This window comes from Vicugna pacos, chromosome 12 (genome assembly GCF_048564905.1).
Source record: "Vicugna pacos chromosome 12, VicPac4, whole genome shotgun sequence".
Lineage (NCBI taxonomy): Eukaryota > Metazoa > Chordata > Mammalia > Artiodactyla > Camelidae > Vicugna > Vicugna pacos.
This window is the reverse complement of record NC_132998.1, coordinates 27,101,474-27,114,005: the sequence shown is the minus strand read 5'-3', so window position 1 is coordinate 27,114,005 and position 12,532 is coordinate 27,101,474. Positions and strand designations below refer to the sequence as shown.

The following is a 12,532-nucleotide window of genomic DNA, read 5'->3' as shown; positions in this document are numbered from 1 at the left end:
TCTGAGGCAACCGCTCTGTGGTGGCACTGCTCTGATGGTTATATTGAGCTGAGTGTGCTTTCCTGTGATGTTCAGGCATTAGTCCTGCCCTGCCCTGTGAGCTTACTGAATGGACACATTCCCCTTTTCTTCATGGCCACCTCAGTTCATTACTTAAAGAAAGCTTTCAGGTTGATTTAAAAAAAAACAAAAAACAAAAAAACACAGCAAAGAGGTCAAGGTCCTGAGTACTATGTGAGCAGTTTTATCCCTTTATGCCTTGGTCTCTTCCTCTTTGAAATGGGTGTGGTTTCCTAGGAGTTGTTTCCGGGATTAAACAAAATGATGTGTATAAAGCAGTGACCACAGTGCCTGGTGCACAGCCAGCAGTCAGTAAAGGTGACTGCTGTCAGGTCTGTCCCACGTCTTCTCTTGCAGGCTGGGCAGGAAAGGAAGGCAGACTAGGTGGGGTTTGGACTTGGAGGGCTGTGGGGAAGATTTTTTTTCCTGAGAAAGAAAAATGGGGAACCCCAAGAAAGAGCAAATCAGTGGAACCTGCTGACTGACAGGAAGGAAGAAGAGAGCAAAAGAGAGGAAGGAGGCCACAGTGACTGGTTTTAAGCCTGGAAATGGGGGCACCAATCTCAAAGCAACTTTGTGCCTCATTGAGCTAGAGGGGATGGAGGACATCTCAAGTGCTTATATTATTAATTAACTCACTTGTTTCTCCAGCTTTCACTATGTACCAGGCACTGTTGTACATACTAGAAATACAGTGGTAAACAAGACTGCCGGATCTGTGCTCTCGTGGAATTTATGTTTTCTTGGGGAAGGAAAAAAAAGAAGTAAACGAAAATACAAACGCGATAATTTAAGGTAGTGATAGTGCTGCACATGAAGGCTGTGAAAGAGTGACTGATTTGCAGGGGGCCGGGGGGACCTTGATTTGATAGTCAGGGACAGCCTCTTGGAGAAAGTGACATATGAGCTGAGACCTGGAGAGTGAAAAAGAGCCATTGAAGCAAGAGTCTGGGAGAGTTAAGTTCAACAGCCCTGATGCATGAATGAACTCCATACGTTCAAGGACCAGACAAAAGGCCAGTATAGCCAGGCATATGCCTGAGGAGGAATGTGGTTTGAGATAGGGAGAGAGAAAGGATAGGGCCGCATCCTACATTGCCTTGTGGCAAAGGGAAAGGAATTTGGCCTTTATTCTAAAAATACTGGGGACCAGTAGGCCTGTTTGATGGTAAGTGTAAGCAAAGGAGTGACAAGATCTAACTTACCATTTTAAGACATCACTCAGGATTCCATATGGAGAGCAGACTGGAGGGGACCAAGGAGGGCAGGCAGCAGGGAGACTGTGCCAGTGGTCCAGGCAGGAGAGGACGGTAGCTTGGATGAGGACAGTAGCAATGGAAAATGGAGAGAAGTGATGGATTCTGGATACGCTCTGGAGTTAAAGCCAACAGGACTTGCTGATGGCTGAGATGTCAGGGAAGGAAAAGACAGGAACTGAAGATGAGGTTTGTGGCCTGAGCAGCTGACAAGGCTTTTTACCAAGAAGGGGAGGACTGAGGAAGGAATGGTTTTTTGGAGTTAGGTGGGGCAGGGGCTGAGAGTTTGCCCCTCAGATTTGAGGTGCCCATTAGACTCCAGGTGAGGATGTTGAGTAAGCATTTGAATATTAAGAGTCTGGAGCTCCATGGAGAGGTTAGGACTAGAGATATCTGAGAGTCACCTACGTGCAAATTTACAGTATTTTACTTTTTGTGTATTAATAATTTACAAACATTTTCATCTATATTCCATCCTTTAACCTTTACAGGTCTAGTTGGTATTGTTATTCCTGCTATACAGAGTAGGAAATTGAGGGTCAGAGATGTGAATAACTTGCCTGCTGTAGCTTAGTGCTGGCAGAGTCAGGATTCAAATCCAGATTTTTGATTCTGAGTGCATTGTCCATTCTGTTAATTCCAGTTAAGGTGGCTCCTTTCTCTTTTGATATCCCATTATCACTCTGCCCTCAAGGTTACCATGTTCCCTGGGCCTGGGATTTCCCCTTGGAATAGACACAGCCTTTTCCTGAGACAGAATTCCAATATTTCTTAATGTAATTTTGTATTACTAATATATATATATAAATTCTAGTATTTCTTTGAGGAGGAAACACAGGATTCCTTCTCTTCCCAGATAAGCAGCTTTCCATAGCATTATTCTGCCACTAACCCAGAGGAAATGCTGTCCTCACCTACCACATTCCAGAGATGCCTGCCAGTCCCCCATATTAAAACATGCTCTCAACACAGAGTTGTGTTTTCATATATTCCTTTCTTTCTAAAATCAACTCATTGTAAAACACTGTCCCCACTCCCTTTCTTTAATTGGCCCTCTGGTCAGGCTTCAGTCATCTTGGTTAAAACTCCAAATCTATCAAGAATTTGAGCATATGGAAGTGAATTTTTGAGTCCTCAACTTTGACCATTCTCCTGATTCATCTGACAGGATGGGCCAGAATCTTGACTAACATGATAGTTAGAGCCAGAAAAGGAGGGGCATTTGAGGAAAGTGACTTGCACAGTGATGACAGTGAGCTGATTTGGAGTATTCACATGTGGCAGGCACAGCTGGCAGCATCTCTACAGAGCAACGCCAACAACTCAGCCCCTAGTATGGGGCCCAGAGAGGAGCTGGATGAGGCCTGAAAGAGTTGGATGTTGGCAGGTAAAATGTGAATGAAATGGAGAGTAGTCCACAACATCAATTATGCTATTGTGGTTGTCATGAAATGAGCTGATAAAAATTTCATAGTGTTGTGAGTGTTTAGGTTATATGTGTCACACCATGATTCCTGCAGTGATTTCTTTGTTTTGGTTTAGGGCACACCAGAGTAAGAGCAGTAGGTAGATGAACTTAGTTTTTACTCTTGAAATGTAGAATTGTTTGGAAGTACTTTTTTTTTTTTTTGGTAGCATTACTTACAAGCTGACACTTGTGTGTTTCCTATGAGAAAATGTAAAGACTGTCTTGATGTAGGTTATCTTTATGCCCATCTCTTTTTTTTCTACTCCATTTAGAGCATTAAATTCGTTATTCTTGGTGTTCGGAAAGCAACGTGGCCCTGAAGGTGGTCTTATTTTTGTCTTTTGTTAAAAGTTTATTTTGACAAAGCTGTTGTTAGGGATTCTTTTTGCATATACATAATGTGTAGATGGCATTTCTGTACCTAATGCCTCTTAAAATATCCTAGCAATTAAAGGAGACTTGAAAATTTAGTTTCATGGAACAGGAGTGTCTATCCTGCTGAAGTCTGATCACTTCAAAGGTGGTAGGATAATTAGTAGCTAAATGAAACCCAGATGCCAAGAGGAAGCTGTTTAGCTCTTTGTTATAAAAGCTCAGGAAGGGGATCGAAGAGGATGGAGCAAGTGGGTGATCTGGACCAGGAGAGTCAGTACTACGCAGTTGGGAGTCAACATTAGTGCTGTGTGATAAGGAAAGCTTGACTGTAATTGATCCGACAGAGAAGGACCACTGAAGAAGTGAAAGTGTTTGATCAATAGCTATTAAAAATGTGACAAATCCAGTAAGCAGCATCACTCTCTGTGACCTCAAGAATGGAGGAGGACCAGGCAGAGAGCCATGTGTGGAGGTAGGAGAAAGTAGTTCATGAGGAAGACGGTGTCATAATTAACATGAAGTCTACTCCAGCTTGAGAAGTAGACAGGATTCACTCACTTTTTAGATAAGGGAATTCCAATACAGTCTTCTAATGAGAAATTCAGAGAATCTTAATGAAGTACATTCGTCCTTTAAGTCTTTGTGAGGTCCATTATGCATGTCATCAGTAAAAGCACAGTGAATCAGCTTGTCCCCAAGGGATCTGGCCTTTGTCAAGAATCTCTAGAACAGTTCATCCTTTAGTAATATGCAAGATACTGGAAAAGGTGAGATGACTTAGTAATAACCTGTACACCAGAGTTGTGCATTTGTTGTGTGTGTGTTTACAAAGGAAAGAAAGTTTTATTTAGCTTTGTTTTACATTCAGTTGAGGGGGGAAATATTAAACCTCAAAATCTTGATCTCCTTTCCAAGTGTTCTGTCTAGACTTTCAGGTACTTTAGAGTGAAACCATGACTTACATAGTAGATACATAATGATGCCCCACAGGGGAAGATAGAGCAGAACATGGGTCTGGAATGTTCTTCCTGTTTTCTCTTCATATTCTTTCTTGATCAGCTTTATACCTAGAGTTAAAGATAGGAAGAGACATTCACAAAGAAGGCTGATGGAAGTCAAGTTTGGGACTAGACTTTTTATTAAAATCAAAAAACTTATGTAAGCCTCTTGAGCTTTGGCGTAAGTTCTGTCTGAAGGGAACTCATCAAAGGCAAGCATTTTTTTTTCTTGAGCCTTGCTTTCACATGATAGTGCACTTATTAGAAGGGTGAGCAGATTTCCTGCTCGGTTAGGTTTTTTTGTTTGTTTTATTTTTTAATCCTTTAATAAAAATTATCTGTCAGCCTAAGGAATTCCCAAGTTAAATTTCATTTCATTGCTTAGGAAACCAAATTATTATATTTCCAGATTTCCTCTTACTTTTGCTGTCATTCACAATGAGGAAGGAAAAAGTGGACTCCTTTGATGTAGGGGGGAAAAGGCAATATATCACTTCTCTGAAAGGACATTTCTCAGTCTCTCATGTGAAAAAGGATTAGCACCTCCAACAAAGGTCCTGTAGATCACAGAATCGGCAGCAATACCAAACAGTATTCCTAAGGAGAGGAAAAACTGTATTTGAGCAAGAGTGTTTGTCCTGGCAAACAGAAGCTTTTTAATAACTGCAAATCTGAGATAATGACACACACTCCTCGGTATCACCCCCTAAGCCCTCAGACAGCTAGTATAAACGGAGGGAAGTCAGCCTTTGTTTTAAAATAGAAGTATAATCTTATCAAAATGCAGGATTTGGTGTTTTTTTTTTTCACGGAATGATTCATTGTATCTACCTTTGGTTCATAAGGGTTACACACTTACGGATAACATTATGTGGAAGATTCATCTTTAATCCTCTCTTGTTCGACAAAAATTCCAATATAAGGTTACTTTCCTCCATTTTGTACTAATAAAAGTTATTCAACCACCGGCTGAATTAGTTTATTAAGATTTTAACTGAATATTAATGAGAAGAAAAGAAAGCCTACCCTGACTTTTCAACACATTAAAGACTCTGTATACAGTAGGCGTGAAGAGGCTGTAGGAAACGAGAAAACGTTCATTTGTGTGTGGCAGAAAAACCAAGGGGAAAGTTTGTTAAACAAGACTAGGCAGAAACTTTGCTTTTTCCAGAACTTCGCTTGTTATTTCCTTTTTCTCCATTCTGTTTTCTAAAACTGAGAAAATGAAAGACTCTGATTTAAAGTAATAATAATTACACCTTGTACTTATGTGGCACTTGAAACCGTCCAAAATCCTCTCTGCTAGTCTGAAGCTTCAAAGTCTGGATGTCTTTGGCTCCCTACTCTGCTTGATCCTGCTTGAATGAAAGATTCCAAATGGGAGGGGAGAAGGGGGACGATGGAGCTAACAGTGTGAGCCCCAAGATGGGGTATATGATGCCAGACAGTCCTTCAGAGTTTGGTTCCAAAAAGAAATTCTGGTGACTCTTACTTTAATGTTGGAAATCAAGATTGTTTTGTCTGCACAGATACCTTAAGAAGATTTTATTAAGTTGACTTTTTTAAGAACAAATTTTGGTCTTCAGTAGCTAGCCAGTAACCCTCTGACCTTTTAGTAAATATCCAAGTAAAGCTTTGAAATTAGGGTGTTTAGTGTTTTATGGCCCAGAATAAAAATCTCCAATTCTGTTTCCAAATAGTGTAGCCTCAACACATTTTATTAAGCTCTTGACACATTCAGCCGTGTGTATTTTGTAAAGTTCCTATGGTTATTGTTTTACAATAGCTGCTTCCAGAAGCATTGTAAGGGTTTCAATTAATCAGCCCTTTGTGTGCTTCAGACTATGCAAATTTATCACATCAAACCATTCAACTGCTCATGGGAAAGCCGTGTAAAAACTGTATTGTCTTCTAGCGCCTCCTCTCATTTAGAGTGATGTTTTAATAAGAAAGCTAATCAAGTTTTCTTATGCATTATTTATCTGTTAACATGTAAGGAAGCGCCGAATTAAAATTATGTCAGCCGGGATATAGCAAGTGATGTGATAGATCTGGAAGTGATTCAACAACAGAACAAAGCTAATATGATTCAACAGTTTTTGTCTCCTCCCCTCCCCCTTGGAATTACTTAAGGTGGTGGGGTGAAGAATAAAAGAAGGTTAATTCAATAAGTGGAAAGGGGGAAAGGAAGAAAGGAGTAACCACCTGTGTTAGCCTTCGGGTTTTGATTTAGAGATTTAAATTTCTGCATATGTAAAAGCTTATCAAGATGAGTTTGTTCAAAGTAGAGATACCTCTTATTTAACACAAACAATCGAACTTGAAAGCATTCCTGCTGCTTCTTCAGCCCAATTTACCACCATAATCATCAGCAGTAAGCTATTTTGCATTCGAAATCTGCAGCCCAGGTACTGTGAAGTTCTGTTAGGAGACACCGTCCTGATGGTGTGAGATGATCTGAACTACCCAGCAGAGTGAGCTGCTTTCGGCCTCTTCAGCCACAGTTAATACAACTGCGCCTGTTCTTTCCTTTCATTAAGTTGGTTTGCTTTGCATTGCTAGTTTGCTCCTGCTGAGAGTAATTAGGTTTCTTATATAATAGTAATTCCTTGTATTTATATGCCACCGTTCTCTGAGGACCTTAATGTACCTCTCAGACATTAGCTCATCTGTTCTTCGAACACAATTGCCTCACGAGATAGGCGCTAATTATTCCCATTCCAAAGGCCAACCAACTAAGGCTCACCAGAAAGTCGTGCTTTACCTCAAGGTAACACAATATTAGTTGCGATGCACAGAGCCAAATTAAGGTCACCCGATACATCGCCCCACACAGGTCTGAGAGTCCAAGGGAATGAAGCCCTTTACAGATGGCGTCCCTCCAGTCCCCATTTATGAACCTCATTGAGATCGGGCTTTGCAGTGTTCACTCCTTCACTAAACACCAACCCTCTTCTTGCACTGTGACTGATAGAGGAGCATTACAGCATCATTTCACCTTCATTTAATGCACAGAGTGTTAAACTGTGCAGAATAAATAGCCTCGTCTAACCAGTACCTACAGAAAGTAAAGATAGGCAATTTTGACTCTGGCTAGTGTTATTTCAACAGAACATACTGCCTGATTGGCTCTGCATCACTTAGAGCATGAGAATGTGGTAAGCTGAACTATATAAGTGATTTCATTTTCAATATTCAGTTAGGTTAATCTGCATGGGACACCTCTCGAGTGGAATTGAGTCCCTGAACCACAGCAGTTGTCACACAGTGGATTAATTGAGGTCATTGAGGGAAATTATTCTCTGTTTTCTCACTCACAAAAGGAAGAGTAATAATATATATCAACCTCAGAGTGGTAAACTTAATCTCCGAGTGGTTATACATAGAAGGTACACTTGCTAAATAAAAATTTTAAGAATTAAAAAGTGAGGCAGAATATGATCTTAAAAGGAGACCTGGCTATCAACAAAATAGAAAACCCTTTGCTAGTTGGGTCTCAACACATTTTAAGTCACACTAAAAATAGCTCTCGAATTAAAGATGTTGTTACCATTGTCTTTGGCCAGTTGTTACTTGCCTTTCTGTCTTGATAGGGTAATGTAATGCTTTAGTTTTTCCTTACATTTTTTCTCACGTTTTTATGTTTTTTTGTCCCCCACCATTTGGATTGAGATAGATCCATTACTAAAACTAGTCCAAAAAAAAAAAAATCCACAAATGACTTTTGAACAACTTGCTATTTATAATTAGAAATACTTTCTAAGAATGATTCATCAGATTAACTGGGCTTTTGCTGGGTAAACCTATTCTTAAAATGATTTATATGTTGTTCTACAAGGCCATGGAAATAGAAATAGCAAATTGGTAAAAGAGCCTCCAGTGTCTGGGCCGTGACACAGAGAACTGTGGCAGCAGGTCCTCCAGATTTGCCTTTCCTGTGTGACTTGATGGTCAGACTTGTGACTTCTTTAGACTCCCTGTGTTCTTAACCTTTACAACATGAAATTAAGATTGATGGCGATGAAATAGTATTTTTTTGACTGGGTATTTGTTGCACCTTTCTGGTCTGACTTTCTGTGTTCTAGTTTCCCCTTATTGTCTGCTTTCATTTGTTTAAAGTTCTGTAGGGTAATCTGTGGTCTAATTCCCATTTGGCCTGTATGAGTGCATTAAATGTTCCTGGGCCTGTTAAAATGGTGTATTTGCATTTCCCTGCCAGGAGGTTGTGCTATAAACAGTGGGGTTGAGACATCAGCATGAGCCAGGGGATGAAATTTTATTTTAAAATCTGAAATGCTGTGTAAGCATTTAAGGTACGAATCAGTAATTGTTTCACAACAGCTCCCATTAGATATGGTTTATTTGTAGTCCATCCTCTTTTCAAGGATCCAGGGGAGTGTTAACACACTAAAGCGACTGCATATCATTTACATTTTTAAACCAGCATTAAAGGAAAATGACGATAACTTTTAAGAGTTCTAAATATTGAAAGAGGTTTTTATGCTTTTGTCCCTGGAGAAAACACGGTTTTAATTTTTCACTTGAAAATAAGAAAAAAAAAATCCTTCCTACTTTGATTAAGGATTTGAATAATTCTGAAACAGAAATACGTTTTTAAAAAAAAAAATCTGGTTCTAAGATTGAGAGCTCTCTTCTCCCCCTTAATGAATTCAGTAAAATACAAACTCTAAAAAAATCATCTAATTTGAGATTCGAGATCATGAAATTCTGTCTAAATATTTTGTTTTAACTTCTAAGCTCATTATGGTTTCTTTGTGTTAACTTGTATTAAAATCTGTCAGCTATGACTGGTCTCATAAGCACAGTCAGCGGACCAGAATAAGTTAATTATTTACTTGTGTCACTAGTGCTCTTCATCTAATGAAATGCACAGCTGTGTTAGATCTGCAGTTGGATGTGTAGCTTCCATTGTTCCGCAAGTCAGCAGAGGGTAGAAGCCGCAATGATGGAGAGCCCTCAGTTCTTTCTGCTGTTCTGGCTTTCTGTGTCGATTTCATGGATCTTTTATCATTCACTTTCACACAAAACAAACAACACAGGCCTGTCTGCTATGGGAACCATCTTGGCATATAAAAGGGTTTTCAGAGCCTAAAGCAATTTTAAGTTAGCTAAGATTTAATTTTTGGCTTACAGGTGCCCTTGATTCAGATGTGGCTAAAGCAGTTCCTATAACGGAACGAAAAAATCTGAAAGCTCTTTATATAAACAATATATTTTTAAATTGCAGTGTCAGAAAAGGGCTGATAAGAAAGTAACTTGCCAAGAAAGGAAGCTCTGTACCAAATATTAATCAGATTTCAAGCAGAGTTATTAGAGATTCAGAGTCCAGGGGAGGGAATATTGCTTTCATTTTAATAACAAAATAAAGTTGAGTTAAACTTGTCAGCTATAACTGAGAACGCAAAATGCAAATCATCTGTCCTTACCCTCCCCCAGCTTAAGTGTGTCGTGCTTCCATGGTGTGTTTCTGTACCTCCTGCACCTCACTCCCACCTTCTCTTGTTGGGAGTGAACAGGCAGCTTCCTTTTGAGTAGACGCCGGCTTCCCCCTGTGAACTGCCACTGAAGGGGTGCCGAGACTTTTCTCCGGTTTTGTTTTTAAGGGATGTAGCTGAACCCTCCATCTCCTCACCAGCCAAAGTGGCATTCTCACCCAAGCACGTCCCAGGACCGGCCTCTTTAGGAATTGCCAGTTTTAACATTTTGTTCACTGCTAAACAATGTTGTTGTCGGTGCACCTAGATTTACAATTTGATCTCTTTCAGAGTAGATTTCCCAGTAGCCCTAGTGTTTTGTCAGATAATTTCAGTGTGGACAAGATGGATTTTTGGAGGGAAGAAAGGAGAGGCACACAGTCTGCTTGATTTAAATTCTAACACATTGTTGCTGAGTTTGAAATAAAGTAAACTGAATGTTTCTGTGCTTGATGTAAGAGAGCATATGTTCTTTATAATAAACAGTATAATTTCAACCAAAAAGCCAATTGAAGTACGTTCATGCTCTAGAATTCAACTCCATAAATCTAATTACCATATTGTTGGCAGCCACTAGAAATCCGAATATTGATAATGGATGTTAAATGGGCACATGGCACTCTTTTTCTTTAGACTTCAGCTCTTGGTGATTATAACACATTACAAAAATTTTATTTTAAAATAATTTGAGTAATTATGTAGAAATCAAACTAAGGAAGGAAACATTTCTTTGAGAGCAGTTTCTTTTCAATAGGTACAGATGGTTGATAATTTTGTATACAAGAGAAAAGGAATTTTATCTTACTAAATATAAAAGCATTTTTTCTTAGTCCAATACCATACACTAGTTTTCTAATTCTGAATTATGTAGGTTGTGGTTAGCAATTTAAATTATACTCCTATATCCTTCCTACCAAGAAAAAGAAATCAGGAATTAAAAACTATTTAAGAAACAAAATTCCCTACAGGTTAGAATAATATTTAGGGAGTGATAAAGTACAGCTAATTTAAGAGACTGTCGGTAGATTGCAAAAAGTTGGTGAGTTTTTGTTTTATTTTCATTCTTAGAATTCCATTCCTAATTCTAGCTTTTTTGTCCAAGAATAATTTGGTGTTCAATTTTCTTGTTCAATTTTATAACTTCAATCAGAGGTCACTTTTCTAATGTGCTGTAAGCTATAGGAATTAAAATTCCTTCAGGCAGTTTAGCCTCGGCCAGGAAAGCCCTGGCAGAAACCAGCCAACCAGCCAGGGCTCGGCAGCCAATAAGTAGGCCTGTTAGCACACTAGCCACACACGAGTAGTCCTTGTCACAGTTTTAAAACCACAGTTCAGACACACCCCTCGCTCAATCAGTTCTGTTTGGTAGTCAGAGAACTTGCATTCCTGTGATTTGGGTACAGTTTGTAGTAGCCAGTCATGAACTGGCTGGGGAGGAGTGAAATTGCTGCTGACTTGCAGTTTCAGGGACCTTGACGGGGCCAGGCCCAGTGAAGTGGCTGCTCTTCCATCTCCGCAGCACGAGAGGTGGGGCAAAGCAGCCCGACAGCACCACTGGGTGTCATGCCAGCAGGCTGGTCTACAGGCTGCAACACCTTTCTGCAGGGACAGTTGTTTGACAACTGTTTGTCTAGAAGGATTGTTGAAAATTGCTTTTGTTGCTCTTGATTGAGTCCATGGTAAAGGTTTGAGAGCAATGGAAATAGAGATGGCAGCGGGGAGATCCCAATTAAGTACGGTGATGATAATTCTTCCTTTCTGCCGACTTGCTTTACATAGCATGAATTCTTCTCTCTACCAGGTGTTTGTGGCTTGATCGTCCCTCAAGAAGACATGCCATTTTGTGATTCTGGCATTTGTCCGGACATCATAATGAATCCACACGGCTTCCCATCTCGAATGACGGTCAGTACGTTTTTCAGAGGTGCTGCTTTTAAGGAAGAAGGCAGGCAGTTGGTTTGTAGTGAGCGGAGGAGATGGGACCCTGAAACTGATTTTTAGAAAGGGCTCCTTGACCTCTCGCCAAATAAATAGGTTCCTAGACCCTGACAGTGGTGGACTGATACCCTCTACAGAGGGAGTGGGGAGAGATCTCCCCTTCCCTTCAGGAGCAGTCTTCTGAACAGTGAACTCACCCCCTCAGCAGAAGAACCCCTTACATCAAACCTAACGCATCTCCCTTTCTGTGGTTACTGTTTTGTCATCCTGGCTCCACCACCTACCATTTGTGGGACTTGAAAGTTGCTTAGCCCTTCCGTACTTCAGTTTCCTCATATGTAAAGTGAAGGAGATGATGGTACCTATCCCACAGGGGTTTTGGAGGCATAAACTTAGATCACATGTCAAGCTTTTCCGACAGTCTGTCGCACAGTAAGAGAGTGATAAACATTTGCTACTATTAATTTATAACTCGTTAATAGTTGTAGTCTCATAATCTTTGGGGGAAATAGGCCACAGCTAAATAAACAAACAGAATTCCTATACCACATTCCTGGGGCTCACTTAATTTGTTCACATCCCACAGGTGGGGAAGTTAATTGAACTGTTGGCGGGCAAGGCCGGCGTGTTAGATGGCAGGTTCCACTATGGCACTGCATTTGGAGGCAGTAAAGTGAAGGATGTGTGTGAAGACCTTGTTCGCCACGGTTATAACTACTTGGGGAAAGACTATGTCACATCTGGCATCACAGGGTGAGTGTGTGTTTAGACATTTTAAAGAAAAAGTATGATTTTATTAAAGTAAAAGTATGATAAGATATAAGAGCCTTTAAGATACATAGTTTTACTCTTTTAAGTAATCTGATGCAAGAAAATCCAGATTTATGATGGAGGTGCTAGCTAATGCTATGGTGGCATCATTTTGCAATATGTAAGTGTATC

At 40.0% G+C, this 12,532-nt stretch overlaps 1 protein-coding gene across 1 annotated transcript in view; it reads left to right on the top strand.

Moving 5' to 3' along the window:
- POLR3B (RNA polymerase III subunit B) overlaps positions 1-12,532 on the top strand; it is a 105,146-nt gene that overhangs the window by 79,631 nt on the left and 12,983 nt on the right. Inside the window, exons 24-25 of the mRNA XM_006205872.4 lie at positions 11,454-11,557; positions 12,177-12,343. Coding sequence (XP_006205934.1) covers positions 11,454-11,557; positions 12,177-12,343 — 271 coding nt within the window. The remainder of the gene's footprint in view (positions 1-11,453; positions 11,558-12,176; positions 12,344-12,532) is intronic.